The following is an 18,198-nucleotide window of genomic DNA, read 5'->3' as shown; positions in this document are numbered from 1 at the left end:
AAGTGGATTAGACCTACTGGGGATACCACTTAAAAAAAACTGCGCCATGCTATCTACCGCAAGGTGGTGTGGAAATGATAGCGCTCTATCATTTTCTTGCCACAGAAAAAAAATTATTTTTTGGCTCATAATCTTATATCGCGATTGCTATTTATGCACAATTCACACGCAAAAATTATCATTCTAGTGCTATGAAAAACAATTACTCCATTTCCCTTCTTTTAACGGTTATCTTCACAAAGAATATATTTTGATAATAATCTTAAAATACACTTATCACTCTCTTTACTTAAAACAAATAATATTCTGAATTCTAATTGTTTAACTTTTTAATTAAGAATATAAAATTAAAACAAAAATTCGATTTGCTTATTATTTTGACTTTTCTTTGATAAAATTTTATACTGTTCTTTGAAGGAGTATAAATTCTTTTTTCCAGTACATGATAAAGACTTTTTCTAAAATTTGTGATGAATACATTTTAAGATTATTATCAAGAAAATATTCTTTCTTAAAGAACCCCATTACTTACCAAAAGAAATAAAGTAATTCCAAAATTACAATTGTGTACATAATAGAAATTCAAGTATTAAAATTGCGTTTATAAGTAAAATTCGGGAATTACAATTATGTACATAATTGTAATTCCCGAAAATTTTTTATGTTATAACGTAAAATAAATTCAGAATTAATATTTTGTCTAGACATAATTGTAATTCTGCGTTTTCAATTATAGCTTAATAATAATTCGATGAATTATAAGTATGTCTAGACATAATAATTTCTTTTCTTTAAGTATCAATTTAATTTAGTAGAATTTTTATGATGGTATTAAATAGTAAAATGGCGTGCCGTACAGGGGGTGGACACTTCTATGTATAACCTCGGATCGTCAAATAGTTCCACCCAGTGCCACATAGGCTAGATGGCGCAAGCGTTATTACCAATACAATCAAAAGTAATCATGTAGATGAGCGCGTCACGTGATCACTAATACAGTGTCTGCGGTCAACAAAGTCAGCAAAGAAAGTTGCTTTTGGTTGCTTTGCAATTACTTATTGTAAAATTCGTTAATTTGACTGTGGCCATCACCAGGTAATTATTTTATCCGAAATTATTTCTGAAGCGAGTTACTCATGGTCCTAACGTAAATAGCATAAATAACTATAATAATGTATAATACATTCTTAGAGAAGCATCCGAAGGATAGTAGAATATTTTGTAGATGTCTTGTAAGATATATTTTAGACATTTACGTTATACGTAAAATATACCAATGTTTATAAATTTATCTTTGGTAATCACAGATAAATTTATAATCATTGGACTCACTTTGGCTTTCTTATAACCTATTTTATTTACTATATCTATCTTATATGCTATTGTTGTCTTACATAATTATTAATATCTCTTTTAAATAAATAATTTGCTATTTTGATAGTTGCCAACAGTTTGTTATCTTGTAAGTATTAAATACAAGCATTACATTATTTCAGTTATCATGAGACAAGCATGTATTGTGCCAGGTTGTGCTTCAAATGCACGAACCCCGGCACACATATTTCCAAAGAATGTTAATCAACGTTTGTTATGGTTAAAAAAATTAAAAATAGAAAACATAGAACATGTTATATGTCTTGCAAGGTGCAAACTACGTGTCTGCTATAAACATTTCTCTGATGACGATTACATTTATTCCGTCAATAGACGCAAATTAAAAGATAATGCTGTACCATGTCTCAACATACCAAGCAGAATCAAATGTATAGCAGCAAGTAATAATATTGATTCTCAGCAAGCCTTAATATCTGATTGCAACTTAGAATTTTGTCCAGATATTATTGCATTAGAACCATTGCAGTCAGCATATGAAAATCAAGACATTAGATATGCAACATACATACAAGAGGTAAAACACATTTTTTACTGTATATTCTTTCTTATTTTAATTTATTTATATTACTACATGAAGAACAATAAGTAAAGTTGCAATGTTATTGTAGCATGACATGAACAGTAATAGAAGTAATGACGTAATGAACAGTAGTATAGAAGTAATGAACAGTAATGAAGTAATAGAAGAAACAGTATTGTCTAATGACTCTAATGCAATAATGGAACATGTGCAACATACTGAAGGCGAAACGAGAGACAAAGTTACAAACTTTGCATATAAAAGACATGAAAGACAGGTACGAAAACAGTGAGATTTTTTATTTAATTTTTTAATCTTTTCTAATATCTTTTGGTATCAATATGTAAGAAGTATCATATTTTAGGATGAAGTGCTAGCTACCCCGAGTCGAAGACAACAAGAAAGTAATGTACGTTTGTTCAAACGAAGAACGTTACTACTAGATTGTAGAAGACAAGCTGATCTTACACCAAAGGCAGCCAAGTTGTATAAAATAGCAAGAAACCTCTTAAAAAGAAAAAGGTGCATGGAAGCACAAAATTCTAGTATGAGGAGGATTTTAAGAACAAGTAAACGTCTTCAGAGTACAAATTTTATTGAACAATACGAAGGACTTTCTAAAACACAAAGAATATTAATTCAGATGCAGTTATGGACTGCCCAACAGCCACCCCACGTGAGTTGAAATATAAGTAAAAGTATAATAATTTGAATAGATTATATAGATCATTATAATATTTAGATTATTGAAATCTTCTAATAGAGGAATAATTGTATTGATCCAACAGATCGAACAAGCACATTTATCAGTATGTGCAGAACGTGCTGATCAGCCGTTCAACACGGACTACATGTTTGTGGTAGGCTTATTTTTTTGTTTTTTTTATGTGCATGCTATGGTATATAGACTTATTTTTATTTTACAATTTTTTTAACTATTTTTTACCAAGCTATTTCGTACACGTATATTTAATGTTTAAACGTTTAATGTATGGGGAACTATTAACTATTTTGTGCACGTACATAAGCTTTAAACGTTTAATGCATGGAGAGCTACTAATTATTGCGCTTAAACAGTTCACGATTAATTTTTATTATTTTTAAAGCCTTCATACGTAAGTATATGTTGTGGTTTCAAAAGCATAAAATATTTTTTTACATATAACTCCTTAATTATACAATGCAATATGAATGTATATGTTTGCATGATGCACTAATAATGACTATCAATATTTAGTTTGAAATGCAAGTCCACAAACTGTTATAATAATGTTGTTTTTAGGCCAGACGATATACCGTGGATGAAAAGATCCTCTCCATATCTCTTTTGCAGCGTTCCCCTAAATGTTATTCATTGATACAAAACTTATATAATATGCCTAGCACGAAAACGTTGAAACGTCTACTACAGAAAGTTGTATTAAAGCCTGGCATATGCAAAATTATTATAAGATATTTACATCAGAAAACAAAAGAGATGCATAACAAGGACATATATTGCCTTCTCATGTGGGACGAAATGGCTTTAACACCACACATACAATGTGATTCCAAAAATGATCTTATTACTGGCTTTGAAGACTGGGGGATGAGGAGAACTAATAAATTTGCAGATCACGCCCTAGTGTTCATGTTACGAGGCTTATACAGTGGCTGGAAAATGCCAATTTCATTTGGATATTGCGATAGCCAAACTAAAACACCTCAATTACTGCGTTGTATAAAGCAAATAATTACTGCTGTAAACAAAACTGGGCTTGAAATTGTCGCCACTGTTTGCGATCAAGGATCCTCCAATGTGGCAGCAATCAATACATTGCTGAAAGACACTGCACGAAAATTGTGGAAACAGTTTAGTATTATGTATAGTTTTATAAGTATAAAATATTAGAAAGTAAGAAAATGTACTGGGGGTATTGAGTGTGTATCTTGAAAGGAGGTAAACATTATAAAAATTAACAGATTTATTACATTTCGACAAATAAAATCGTAGATATTCTAGTGATTTCTTCGCTTTTGTAATTGTCAACCTCGTTTCAAGATACACAATCGATCTTGTGAGCATTTTGGTGATGTTGTATGGCGATGCAAATATATGTATATATAAATATATGTACATTGTTATAGGCCGTGCATTCGAAGTAGATGGTAAAGAAATTATACCATTTTTTTATCCTCCTCATCTAATTAAAGGTGTACGCAACAATTTGCTTAATAAAGATTTGGAAATTAATATTTCACGTACAAGTAAAAGCAGACAATTTGCTTCGTGGAAAACGATTGAATTAGCCTACAAAATTGATACCAATGTTAATAATTTCAATCGTATGTTGCCGAAAATTACGGAAGAACATGTGGTTCCTAACAAAATTTAAAAAATGAGAGTGAAAAATGCTTCACAAATATTTAGTAGCACCTTCTCAGCTTATATTGGGTTGTTTTCCCATATGCAAGGTAAACCTTTTTCATATATATAACTAAATACAATTAGTAATAAATGGAATTAGTAACAAATAGAAACATACCATCTTGCATAAGGAAATGCTTCTCAATTTATAATTAATACTTGACATACTTTTTCAGGGCATATTGATACGCAAATAGGGCCTTTAAGTATACCCAAAGAAGAAGCAGTTACAATGAGCGAGACACTACAGTTTTTTAATAATTTATTTGACTCCGTAAACGGATACGCAACAAAGCCGGAAGCACCTTTGCGCTCAGTGGTAAAAGAGAATAGTGCTCATCACGAATTTTGGAAGGATGCCATACGGCATCTTAAGGCAATGAGATACGTACATCCTGTTTCGAAGAAACCATTGACAGGATCTTTATGTATACAAAATTGGATTAAAAGTATTAACGCTTTTCAAGATTTATGGACAGTATTGCAAGAAAAAGATTTTAAACAATTTAAGCCACGTTACGTCAACCAAGATCCTTTGGAAAATTTCTTTGGATGTATACGCTCAACAGGTGGCAGGGATATTAATCCCACTTGTACCAACTTCTGTGGAGCATACAAAGTGCTACTTATTAATAATTTATCATCGCGACATTCAATCGGACGAAATTGCGAGAATATTTGTGATGGGCATTTGTTATTCTCTTTAAAAGATTTTATTTCTGAGGCACATGAAGATGACGCCAAGTTTGAAGAGGTCGAAGAAGATGAATGCGCTCACATCGTTGAAAGTCCCTCAGAAGAAATAAATGAAAACAGATGTAACTTACAAGATAGAAGTGTATATAATATATTAAAAAATAATTTGTTAGTAAAAGCATCATTCAAGCACTGTGCTGCATGTAGAGCTACTATAACAGACAGTGCATTCTTACAACAAATACTGAAAAGGGCAGAAACTTTGGTGATGAAATATATTACCAGATTTTGCTTTAAGTCTAAAATTAAAAGTATTATTGAACATGAAATGGAGAAACAGTTCGATTTCACTTTTATAAAATGTCAGCAACATGATGCACAACTGAGACATGCAATATTGTCTACTATTATTACTACCTGCCTTAAAAAATTTTGTACAGCAGTAAATAGATGTCTTAATGGCAAATATACATCTACAACGAAAAATCCTGTTCTCATATCCGCCCAAATGAAGTATCGATCAAGGATTAAAAAAAGACGTGAACAAAAATCAGGTATAATAACATATATAACATGTACATACTAATGTGCACACACAACTATATTTTTCACATTATAATTTATAATATTTATCATTTCATGCACAAATGTTCATTTGCAGTACAACAAAATGGAGATGCAGTACAGAAATAAAAATACTTTTTGCCAGAACAATTACAAATCAGAAATAAAGTACGATTTCGAACAAGGTAACGCACGGATTCCAAGTCACGGATTGGAGAACAGAACAAAAGCTGAATTCAGAAACGGCCGGATTAAGTGTATATTATATTAATGGATTATTATATATAATATGGAGCGTGTTTGTAATAGCCAAACCGGTGCTTACGTGTTAGGTAACAATTAAGATTCGTATATGTAGACGTTGCGCATATGACTTTACATCGTACATTTAAAATTAGTATACTCTTGCTAAACTTGTATACACAACTCTAATTTTATTTTAATAAAATACTGTAAATATATATTTACATGTTTATAAAAATATTTGTGTTTGGGCGTGCACTGACTTTGCGCGCCGAACGAACTGCCGGGCCCGTTCAGAGAGAACGCGGGATGTCCCTTGCCGTCTCGTTTGTTGTGTGCGCGAAGGTCGCCGTTTGAATTCGGCAACCGTAACTCCTGTTCCGACTCACAACCGAAAATTGAAGGCGAAGACGTTCCAATCACCAGGTTAAACAATCAAGGCGTTTATTAACAAAATAACAGTCCACAATATAATGCTCCAATACACATGAATGTCTAGGTGGAAGAAACCCACCAACGTCGAGGCCGTTCGCTTGAAAAGCGAGCGCCCCAACGGAGTAGCCGAAGTTGTCCGCTCACGTGTCGTGCAGGATGCACTTGACGCAATTGCGCGCGGCGATCTGACTCGTTCGCGGGAGGCGGAGGTGGCTTGCGTGGAGTCGCGTATCGCGCAAGTATCGGACACGGGCTCGATATCGGAGTCTTCACGTCGTGACTCGTGAAAAGCTCGACACGCTTGAGTATACTGTGTGCGAGTGTCCTCTGGCTCGTAAGACTCGCGACTGTCTCAACTTTTCGCAAAACAATTCTTAGCGCTGTAACGCTCTAATTGGTGAAGCGCTAACGCGTGGGGCGAGCCACCTTCGGCGAACGCGGACGAGTCCGTTGTATCCTTAACAATTTGCAGTCCTTTATTTACAGATATAACTATTGAAACAAAAAACAGAGAATTTTTCTTAACTATTGAAATATATTAATTATTTTGCCACGATTAAAAGTTATGTAGTTTTATAGTTTTCATCAAATAAAGTCAAAAATGTGTTTGCAAAGTAAAATTCTCATAGTTTCTTGCTTCAATAATTATTTTTGTCCTTTATTTTTGAATAGAAAGTATAGAGCACTGGTGGCTACAGCTATACATATACAGGGTGTCCCATTTTAACTTGGACAGCAAAATATCTCAAAAACTAAGCTCCACATACAAAAATGTTTCAGACAAAAGTTGTATGGTTTTAAGGGGGACATAAGATGGTACCATTGGTTTGACCTTGGATGGTCGTTTAAAGCTCACATAAACGACACCTTTAATTTCTTAAATGGAAACCCCTATTTTTCAATGCATATTCTTGTAGCTAATCTCGAGAGCTTTTCAAAACACTATAATAAAGTATTTTTTCGTTAAGAACTTTTGGAATTATGAGGCTTGAAAGTTCTAGTATTTTGACATAAATTACAAAATATCTTGTAAAACATTAAGTTTTCGGTAATGTTACCTTAATACTTTTATGCACAGAATAATGAGACGAATCAATTGGTATGAAAAAAAGACATAGTTGCTTTTAAGAAAAAGTATGCAGATGCGTGTTGCAAATTACATATTTTTTCTTAAAGGAACTGTGCCTTTTTTCATACCAATTGATTCGTCTCATTATTCTGTGCATAAAAGTATTAAGGTAACATTACCGAAAACTTAATGTTTTACAAGATATTTTGTATTTTATGTCAAAATACTAGAACTTTCAAGCCTCATAATTCCAAAAGTTCTTAATGAAAAAATACTTTATTATAGTGTTTTGAAAAGCTCTCGAGATTAGCTACAAGAATATGCATTGAAAAATAGGGGTTTCCATTTAAGAAATTAAAGGTGTCGTTTACGTGAGCTTTAAACGACCATCCAAGGTCAAACCAATGGTACCATCTTATGTCCCCCTTGAAACCATACAACTTTTGTCTGAAACATTTTTGTATGTGGAGCTTAGTTTTTGAGATATTTTGCTGTCCAAGTTAAAATGGGACACCCTGTATACAGGGTATCCGAAAAATCGCCTACTCCACTTCGGGAGGTGATTCGGGACCCAAAAACAAGCAAAAAAGTTCATACAAACATAGGTTCGGAAATGAGCCGTTTCCGAGTTATAGCCACTTTTATGTTCAAAAATCGTAAATTTTTATTTTTAATTTTTTTTATTACAATTTTTTTAGTCTTTTCCAATTTTTCAATATTACAATTACAATTACATTATTTTTAAAGTAAACATAAACAGATATTTAAATCGAATTAAATAAGGTGTTGAAAAAGACCACCTTCAGCACGAATGCAGGCCCTTATTCTTCTATCAAAGGAATTCCGAACTCTTTGAAAAACATTTGGATCCCTCCTTACTTCGTCAAATTCATGAATTATTCTCTGTCTTAATTCAGCAATATTGTTTGGTGCATTTCTGTAAACAATTGATTTTACATGACCCCATAGATAAAAATCAAGTGGATTCATGTCTGGTGATCTTGGGGGCCAAGGAACCGGACCTCCACGCCCTATCCATCTCTGACCATAATTTTGATTCAAATGATCTCTGGCAACACGGCTAAAATGCGCAGGTGCACCATCATGCATGAACTACATGTTTTGTCGTATTATTAAAGGGACGTTTTCAAGAAAGTGGCCTAACTCTTCTCTAAGAATTCGTACATAATTCTGACCATTTAATCTTTCTTCAAAGAAATATGGCCCTATAAGTTCGTTACCAATAATACCCGCCCATACGGTGCAACTAAACTGTTGTTGATGCCTTCTTTGATCAATTGCTTTAGGATTTTCTAAAGCCCATACATGAAGATTGTGATAGTTAAAAATTCCATTTCGATCAAAGCCTGCTTCATCAGTAAATAGAATATTTTCACAAAAATTCGGATTTTTATCTATTCTGTTTACAACCCATTCGCAAAATTGCAAACGGAAACCATAATCTGCAACAGAAAGACCTTGAACTCGTTGTACGTGATATGGATACATTGCATTTCTTGATAAAATGTTCCATATCGTTGATTTTGGTACTCCGATTTCATCCGAAACTGTTCTAATACTAGTAGTAGGAATACGCTCAAATTGTTCAAGTACTTCTTCTTCCGTTACAACATTCACTCTAGGTCTGCCCTCACTTGTTCTTTTTTTTAATGTACCAAATTCTCTCAAGTTTCTGTCTACATTTCGAAAAGACGCTATTCCCGGTACATCTCGATTTGGAAAAGACTGGATGTATAATCTTCTTGCCTCGGCAGCATTACTTTGAGCAAGACCATACATAAGATGCATATCAGCTAATTCATTAAAACTTAAACGATCCATTGATGAATACGGAAAGATTAGATACAACCTAAAAGTAAGGTGTTGTTAAATAATAATTTGAAACTTATTGAAAAGCCGTGATTTACTTACTGATTTTGAATAACCGTGAAAACAACTGATTTCAAGTAGCCATGAAAACAACTGATTTCAAGTAGCCGTGAAAACAACTGATTTTGAATAGCTGTGAAAACAACTGATTTCTTTTAAATAGTATACAGTGCACCAAGGGGCGAAAGTAGCGTTTTTCAGACGAGTGTGAAGTTTGCCGCCCGAGCCGAAGTTCGATCATCTGAAAAACGGTTTTATTGATAATATTACTTAAAATAAATAATATTCTAAATTCTAATTATTCAGTTCTTCAGTTAAAAATATAAAATTAAAACAAAAATTCGATTTGCTAATTATTTTGATAGGAGAAGTCAAGGCTATGAGGGTCAGACGCAGATCACAGTGCGTAATATCAGAAATAACTGATTTATTCGTCGTTTTGATACATTACATCGATCCGTACGTTTCGGCTCAGCTTTGAGCCATCTTCAGCGGTAGTTACAGAAGTTAAGTTACACGTTCTCCGTACCGTATAGTGAGTTTACTGATTCAAAGTATCAGAAACATAGACCACTTGATCCATATTTGTAAATTTGTTCAATTAATGTTGAGATATTAAAAAGATCCCTTAGGAAACTCACCATTCGGTCTGAAAAACGTGGAATACAAAGCCATGTACATAATGAATACTCTCTGCGAAAAGACATGACGATCTTGTCGACACGACACACAATGATATGAAAGGTCTTGCAAGAAGAGGCATGTCGTAGGTCAACACACCGGCGAGGATTATAACAAAGCACGATTTGACATCGTCACAATATTGCATGTACCAATAGTAAAATCCCGATTTGCCAACGACCAAAGTTCATGAGCATGGATTACAATTTGCTCAAAACCGTGACATGTGCATGATGCAAAAAATCCGTGTCATTTTGAGACGGTGTCAAATCGTGCTTTGTTATAATCCTCGCCGGTGTGTTGACCTACGACATGCCTCTTCTTGCAAGACCTTTCATATCATTGCTGTGCATGTGTCGTGTCGATAAGATCGTCAAGTCTTCTCGCAGAGAGTATTCATTATGTACATGGCTCTGTATTCCACGTTTTTCAGACCGAATGGTGAGTTTCCTAAGGAATCTTTTTAATATCTCAATATTAATTGAACAAATTTAAAGATATGGATCAATTGGTCAATGTTTCTGATACTTTGAATCAGTAAACTACTCACCATACGGTACGGAGAACGTGTAACTTAACTTCTGTAACTATCGCTGAAGATGGCTCAAAGCTGAGCCGAAACGTACGGATCGATGTAATGTATCAAAACAACGAATAAATCAGTTATTTCTGATATTACGCACTGTGATCTGCGTCTGACCCTCATAGCCTTGACTTCTCCTATTTTAATCTCGAGGTCCTCATATTACTTTATTTATTATTTTGACTTTTCTTTGATAAAATTTTATTATGTTCTTTGAAGGAGTATAAATTCTTCTTTCGAGTACATGATAAAGACTCTTTCTAAAATTTGTACATTTTAAGACTATTCTTTCTTAAAGACAACCGTTATTTACTAAAAGAAAAAAAGTAAATTGAGTAATCGCTTTTTTAAGCAGTACAATTGATATTTTCCTGTGTATGCATGTACACACGTATGTACATACGTACGCACAAAAAATTTTTCTATGTTGTTAGAAAATTTTATTTCTATTTAAAAAAGGCGAGAAACTATCATCGCTCAAGACGGGGGCCCGGCGTTACGCGCCGCTCGTGCGTAATCATCGCCGCTTGTAGTAAACAACTGCCCGCGCGCCGACCGCGGGGCGGCCGCATCTCGCCGCGCGCTTGAATTTGGCGGTGGGCCGGGCCAATACGGCGATTTTTAATCATTAATAACTCATCAACTATTGCGAAAATTGCAAAATGGTACATGACTTTTCGACTCAGTTTGGCTCGCTCTATCTAAATATGAGAAAAGTACCAAACATTCAGGGACACTCTGTATAGGAAATCAATGAAAATTACTTGATTTGTAATCTCGCAGAGAATGAAAAATAAACGTCTATAATTTTTTTATCTAAAGCAAACGAATTTAGTCCTTTTTATATCCTCGCAAGGAAAGGAAAAGGTAAAGTAAACAACACTACTTTATTCGCGCACTTATACTCTATCGCAACTTTATGATTTTTAATCAAACGGAAAATTAATCTTTTGCCTGTTTCGCATAACGCTCGCATTTCTAACATATTTTTATAAACTGAAACTTTATTTTCGCACAACATCAAAACTTTATTATACATAACGCTTTATCGTCCTTTTTTCAGAAGCACGCCTGTTGCTCCGCTAACGCGCTTTCCCGTCCTTCGCCGGCTCCGTCGAGTTGACCTCGTCGACTTGCACCAGCGCCGGACGACGCTTCTTCCCTCCGGCCGTTCTTTTCAACGCCCTCCTGACGTCTATCAACGGCGGCTAGTGCAACAGGATGTTCTCCCTGATGGTTGGCCCTTGCTTTCCGGCTGTCGGCGCCTCCACGATCGCAGCTGACGGCTGCAATCTCCCCGTCCGCTGCGCGTCACGGTTCCCCGTGCACGTGCAGCGTGTCAAAACTTCCGCTGCCGGCTACCGCAATTGTACCTCGCGCGCCGCACGCCGTTGCGCCAAGCGCTCCGCATGCTCATGTTTGAAGATCGTACGCGTACGCCGCCTCGCGACCTTTGCTGCTCTTCGCTCTCGCGCACCTGGCACCGTAAACCACATGCTCTGCTCTCGACTTTCGTCACGATTGTCGTCATTGTCGACGCATTCCCCGGGCCCCGCCTCACTGGGTCCCGGCTCTGGGGTGGGTTGTCTAATGGGTGATGTCCGTTCGGCAACCCCGTCCGCCTGTCTCGCGCCCAGTGGATCACGCGTCGGTTGAATCTCCGGCTCCTCCAGACCGTATTGGTTCAGGCGTTCGGGCCTGAATTTCGTACGGGCGTATACTGCCGGATCACGCTCCGTGAAGCCTGTCATATACGGCAGATCGACCTGCACTCCTATACTGTCGGTCGACACCTGCGAGGATGGTTGTTCCGGTGGTTCCGGATCACCCAGTATTACCTCCGGTTCGGCACCGTTGTCATTACCGTTCGTGTCCACGTCGCCGCCGTTTTCGGTCGTTTGCGCGGTCATCCGCACGTCGTCACCATTAATGTCTATCACTATGCGGAACGGTTGCGCACCTGTTTCTCGCGGGCGAACATGCGCACCGAACATGCCACAAGCGCGTTTGCCACCACGGTATGTTCCCGTGGCTCGATCACGTCCACTTCCTCGCAGCGCGTTAGATACCTTTCTCGCGCCGCCTCGAGGTCCATCATTGCTCTGACCATACGCTGGTTCGCCAGCGCCTCCTCCCGCGCCACTCTATGATCCGTCATGTACGTGGTTTCGGGCAAATACTCGGCGTATGCCTCGGCCAAACGAACCATCTGCTCGGCCCGCTGCTCGTATTCTACCGCGGTCGTATGGTCGTCGATTTTTCGCGTCGCCGCTTCGCGTCGCACGTCCCTTTTACACACGCGTCGCTCCATTTTCCGCCCGAAATCACTCTTACTACGTTTCGGCGTTGCTACGATAAGCGCGTGTTTATCGTTCGGCGTTACTGTGCGAACTGAATGGTCCCCGCGGTCGTTTGCCGCGGTCGTTCGCCGCGGTCGTTGCTCGCGCGCGCACAACACCTTGTTTACCACGCGCGTTACGCCTGACCATGCGTACCCCGTGTCCTGCGAAATTTGTATTTCGTATCGTAATTTTGTCACTTTGTGTTACGTTCAATTTCACGAATCTTCCGCGACTGTCGCGTTTCGCGCGTTTTTCGCGCAACCTCGCCGAACGACGTATCGGCTTGGGAAGCTCGATATTCGTAACTTTTCGCGCGTCGCGGTCCTTGCTTTTGCCGCGTTTCGCGTCGCGTTTCGCTTTCGTCGCATCACTCGCGTCATTAGCACTCCCCGTCATTCGCGACTCTTCGCCACGGTTTGTCGCGTTTTTTCGACACTCGCGTATTCGTTCGTGCTCGAAAATCATTTCTTCCTTGATTTCGATTTTTACTAATCCTTGTGTTTTTTGCTCCAGATCGTTGTGGGACTCGTCCGTCATCTCTAGGTTGGCTTCATTGTGGGAACTTCCGGTATCGTTGTTCTTCATCTGGGTAAGTATTTCGTCCTTCGTTTCGATTTTCATCAACAATTCTCGTTCTATTTTCAGGCTGCTGTGACTACGCAATCCGCATTCTCGGGCAAACTTATCGTAATCGACGGTCGTTGCCTTGCTGTTGGAATACGCCATCGTCATCATGTTGATCCTCCACGCACAATTTCCGTCGTTGGCTTCGTCACTCGTGTCGGATATTTCGATTACGTCGTCCTCTCGGATGCGTCATCTCGCGTCGTCACGCTCGTCGTCCGTAGACTCCAACAATCTCTGTTCGATCGCTCGCCATGGTTCTTCGGCAATGACTTCTCGTACGCGTCTTCTCGCTTCGTCACGCTCGTCGTCCGTGGACTCCAACAATCGTCGCTCGATCGCTCGCCATGGTTCCTCGGCGATCATCGGTTCTCCACGACATTCTGCCGACGAATCTCTGATTTCCACAACGTCATCGACTGCTTCGTCCTCTTCATTCTCGTCGCTCGACGAACGAATGATTTCTATCACGTCGTCGGGTATCTCGCCCGCGAACATCGACCGATCATCACCATCCGCATCGTTGCTCTCTCCGTCGCTTTCGATGTCAGCGTCGGCGTCTTCGTCTACGCCGACTCCTTGCTCGTCCTCACTCCGGTTGTACGGTTCGTCATCTTCGTCGTTTTCACGATCGTCGCTCGACTCCCCGTCATCTTCGGACTCAGCCAGATTGTCGAGGTCGTCCGCTCGTTCTCCGACGTCGTTGCCGCCGTCGTCGTCGCTCCTGACGCCCCACTATGGGACGTTTCGCCTATTTTTTGGCCAAAATATCAAAGATTCGTTTTTATGAGGTGAACGTCTGTATATTGGGGTTTTTGGGGTCGCTGATTTCAAATATGACATTAAAAATTAGAAATACAAAATGGCGGATCCAATATGGCGCCCAAAAATATTAAAAATTGCTTGTTTTGCATAAAAATGAAACCTGGGGGGTTTCTAAGGGGTTTTCGAGGTCGCTGATTTTGAATATAACTTTAAAAATTATAAATATAAAATGGCGGATCCAATATGGCGCCGGAAAATATAAAAAATTGTTTGTTTTGCATAAGAATGAAACCTAGGGGGTTTCTAAGGGGTTTTCGAGGTCGCTGATTTTGAATATGACTTTAAAAATTATAAATACAAAATGGCGGATCTAATATGGCGCCCAAAAATATGAAAAACTGCTTCTTTGCATAAAAATGAAACCTAGGGGGTTTCTAAGGGGTTTTCGAGGTCGCTGATTTTGAATATAACTTTAAAAATTATAAATATAAAATGGCGGATCCAATATGGCGCCAGAAAATATAAAAAATTGCTTGTTTTGCATAAGAATAAAACCTAGGGGGTTTCTAAGGGGTTTTCGAGGTCGCTGATTTTGAATATAATTGTAAAAATTATAAATACAAAATGGCGGATCCAATATGGCGCCCGACAAAATTATAAAATTGTCGATTAAAACTTGAAATTGAAAATAACTGTTAAACTTATTTATTAATAACGACTTATTCAATATTTTTGTCTTCCATTTCTATATCAAGATCGTCTAAATGAAATACTATATTTTCAAGCTCAAAGTTGCACTCGTCTTCGTCTTCAGTTTCGCTAGTAACATCTAAAATATCATCATCTTTTAAATTAATGTCAATGTCTGTATTATTAATAACTAATAAATCTATAACCTCTGGTGGAAAATGTTTACGCTTTCTTGTATTAATTCTTTTTTGTAAGCTAATACTTGAAATTACAATATCGGAACTTGCTAAGGCACGTTTAAACATCTGTCAAATTATCAACTCTACTTGTTTTTTGTGTGTATATTCATCCATTCTCCTCAGTGCTGCTCGTTCATCCTAAATTTTATCGGGTAAGGGTTTATTTACAGCACCGGGGCTTTTTCTTACCCTCCATTTAGGAATCATCACGAGTAGGCTGTAGCCCTTTACCGGAGATCTTAAGGGGTAATACCTAGCCGGAATTTTTTTTTGACCATTTTTTTTTATTGGCTTAGATGGCGTAAAAACATGTCAAGAATGATGTCTGTCATGATTTATTGTTGAAAAAATTTTTCAAGTGCTTGTAAAAGTCGAATTTTCGAAGCAACTCCGAGCGCGTCAAAATGACAAATTGAATGTCGAAGCGAGTTTTGCCCCTTTTACTCATTACCGGCGGTGCGACGGTACACAAAATAGTTTCTAAATGAGGTACAGACGAATGAATCGTTCAATTCTGTTGTTTGGACGATCGCTCCGAAAACGGTTTCAAGCGGAAAGGGGGTATTGGACATTGCTACAAATATTTCGGTTGTAACTTTCAACGGCGGATTATCTAGTGTCATGAAGATCATGGATGTACTCGGCATTACTGTTGGTCGTCAATGTTTCGATTTTTGCTTGGAAGCCGACTCGCGCCGCATTAAACTCGCCGAGCGCTCAATGTCCGACGCCGCCAAAACCGGACGTCGTGATGCAAAATCAGCCAAAAAAGATTTGGAAAAGACTGAAATCAACTTGGAAGGCCAGTTATATGGTGCTGGGATAGCAGAGTAAAGGTAAAAAAATCAGCAAGTCTATATCTTACAAATTTCATGTAGTAAACACATTGTCAAACTTTAAACGCGTTTTTCTCGAAACTACTTTTTCAGACACGGCTAGCAGTAGAACTCGAGTAATTTTTATCCGATTGACTTGAAATTTTAACTGTAGCTTCTTAGATAGATTATCTATAGAAGTACACACGATTTTTAAGATCGATAAACAATTACGATTTTTATAAACAAATAAAGGCCGATTTTTTAGTCAAAAATCGATTTTTTTTTCCAAATGGCTGCCAAATTTGCAAAAATCAATATTTCTTAATATCCATGTGTACTTCTATAGCTATACTCATGTAGATTATAAAAAAATTTTTTTCATTGTTCCAGATACGTTCGTTGGACACTTCTACTGCTAGCCGCGGGACGCCTCGAAAAAATCGACCCTCTTTCCGCGCACTGATGCGCCGCCATTTTGTAATGAAAATTAAAATAAAAAATGTTTTTTTGCACCTCAAGACAAGTGTAATAACCCCTCAAAATTTCATATTGATCGATTTATTAGCAAAGTCACAAAAAATTCACAAAAAACCCTTTAATTTTTTGCTTCCGGCTAGGTATTACCCCTTAAAGATTAGGAATGGATGACATACCCACATGGCACGAAATACACATATTTACATCATAACGATTGCATTTCTTCTATATACTTTGCATTTCTTCTATATACTTTCTATATACATTTATTTTGATTTCAAATTAGAATTTAGCGAACTCAAAAACCCCTCGGACACCGCTTACGTTTCATAGATAGATAGATAAATGAAAAACAAGTAGAGTTGATAATTTGACAGATATGTTTAAACGTGCCTTAGCAAGTTCCGATATTATAATTTCAAGTATTAGCTTACAAAAAAGAATTAATACAAGAAAGCGTAAACATTTTCCACCAGAGGTTATAGATTTATTAGTTATTAATGATACAGGCTTTGACATTAATTTAAAAGATAATGATATTTTAGATGTTACTAACGAAACTGAAGACGAAGACGAGTGCAACTTCGAGCTTGAAAATATAGTATTTCATTTAGACGATCTTGATATAGAAATGGAAGACAAAAATGTTGAATAAGTCGTTATTAATTAATAAGTTTTAACAGTCATTTTCAATTTCAAGTTTTGATCGACAATTTTATAATTTTGTCGGGCGCCATATTGGATCCGCCATTTTGTATTTATAATTTTTAAAGTCATATTCAAAATCAGCGACCTTGAAAACCCCTTAGAAACCCCCTAGGTTTTATTTTTATGCAAAGAAGCAGTTTTTCATATTTTTGGGCGCCATAATAAATCCGCCATTTTGTATTTCTAATTTTTAATGTCATATTCAAAATCAGCAACCTCAAAAACCCTTATATAACGTCCCACTGTGATATCGCTTAGCATAATCACGAACTTGTTTAGAAAAAAATAGTCGATTGTCTTTACTTTAAAAAATTATATCTCCCGGAGGCGGTTCTAGGCGGTGATTTACGAAACGGTTTTAGGAAGAGTAGAGTCCCACCTAATATTCAAGCCAAAGATCGCCTTGTTATTGTTTGTTATTCGGAAGTTCTAGTCTTTTAAACATCAGAAACTGATAAAATCATTACTTTTTTCTAATTCAAGTTTAAAGTTCTCTCCTCCAGAATGGCCAAAGCTTAATTTATTCTTATTATTTTTAAGCATTAACTTATGCTAAAAAAGTATTTCAAGCAGTGATTTGTACGTCTTCAACATTGGAGGAGAAAAAAAAGATCAAAGTAACAATAATCTTTCGTGATTTCAAGGTACATTTTTACACACTTTCGAACACAAAATGCGACAGAAGAAATACTTTGCGTGGAACAAATGATCTTAAATTTTTCCCCGTGTCTCACTAATGTTTATAGAAACTTTTCCAATCGTTAAACATTACGAACTTCGACTTTGATTTTTGCCATTTTTGGCCAGAAAATAGGCGAAACGTCCCATAGTGTACTGGTGCCCCGAACTCCTGGCACCGTGGTTCCAGGATGACGCCGACCTTCTAGGCGTGTCCTTGGGACTCCTCTGAAGAGGTTAATCGAGTTTATTCTCGCAGATGCTGCCTGTGCCCGGAATTCCTGGCACCGTGGTTCCAGGATGTCGCCGACCCTATGGACGTGTTCCCTGGCCTATTCTGGTCAGGCTTACGGCCCTTGTTCCTGGGGATTATG

General features: G+C 37.4%; 2 protein-coding genes across 3 annotated transcripts; both read left to right on the top strand.

The window, feature by feature from the left end:
* The first annotated feature begins 915 nt into the window (after positions 1 to 915).
* Positions 916 to 3,860, top strand: LOC139782403 (uncharacterized). Of its 2 annotated transcripts, XM_071721430.1 has the most exons (6): positions 916 to 1,095; positions 1,497 to 1,909; positions 2,004 to 2,192; positions 2,280 to 2,591; positions 2,704 to 2,775; positions 3,198 to 3,860. In XM_071721430.1, exons 2-6 carry the CDS (start codon positions 1,502 to 1,504, stop codon positions 3,804 to 3,806), a joined length of 1,590 nt encoding a protein of 529 aa, XP_071577531.1. In that variant the 5' UTR covers positions 916 to 1,095; positions 1,497 to 1,501; the 3' UTR covers positions 3,807 to 3,860. The 2 variants fall into 2 exon arrangements, with proteins under 2 accessions (XP_071577531.1, XP_071577530.1); XM_071721429.1 differs by lacking the exon at positions 916 to 1,095 and having other exon boundaries at positions 1,270 to 1,909.
* Positions 3,861 to 4,286: 426 nt separating this feature from the next.
* LOC139782404 (uncharacterized) lies at positions 4,287 to 6,043 on the top strand. Its single transcript, XM_071721431.1, has 3 exons — positions 4,287 to 4,369; positions 4,499 to 5,572; positions 5,680 to 6,043. Exons 1-3 carry the CDS (start codon positions 4,294 to 4,296, stop codon positions 5,709 to 5,711), a joined length of 1,182 nt encoding a protein of 393 aa, XP_071577532.1. The 5' UTR covers positions 4,287 to 4,293; the 3' UTR covers positions 5,712 to 6,043.
* Positions 6,044 to 18,198: the final 12,155 nt, after the last annotated feature.

This window comes from Temnothorax nylanderi, unplaced genomic scaffold, assembly GCF_030848795.1.
Source record: "Temnothorax nylanderi isolate EJ_2023f unplaced genomic scaffold, tnyl_v1.0 TNYL_tig0408_pilon, whole genome shotgun sequence".
NCBI lineage: Eukaryota > Metazoa > Arthropoda > Insecta > Hymenoptera > Formicidae > Temnothorax > Temnothorax nylanderi.
Note: the sequence above shows the minus strand (reverse complement) of the source record. Positions and strands in the feature narration are given on the sequence as shown.

Coding starts and splice junctions, on each gene's coding strand:
- LOC139782403 (XM_071721430.1), top strand. CDS start 1,502: ATGAGACAAGCATGTATTGTGCCAGGTTGTGCTTCAAATGCACGAACC. Junction 1,910..2,003: donor ATGCAACATACATACAAGAG/GTAAAACACATT, acceptor ATGTTATTGTAG/CATGACATGAACAGTAATAG. Junction 2,193..2,279: donor ATAAAAGACATGAAAGACAG/GTACGAAAACAG, acceptor ATCATATTTTAG/GATGAAGTGCTAGCTACCCC.
- LOC139782404 (XM_071721431.1), top strand. CDS start 4,294: ATGAGAGTGAAAAATGCTTCACAAATATTTAGTAGCACCTTCTCAGCT. Junction 4,370..4,498: donor GTTGTTTTCCCATATGCAAG/GTAAACCTTTTT, acceptor ATACTTTTTCAG/GGCATATTGATACGCAAATA. Junction 5,573..5,679: donor AAGACGTGAACAAAAATCAG/GTATAATAACAT, acceptor GTTCATTTGCAG/TACAACAAAATGGAGATGCA.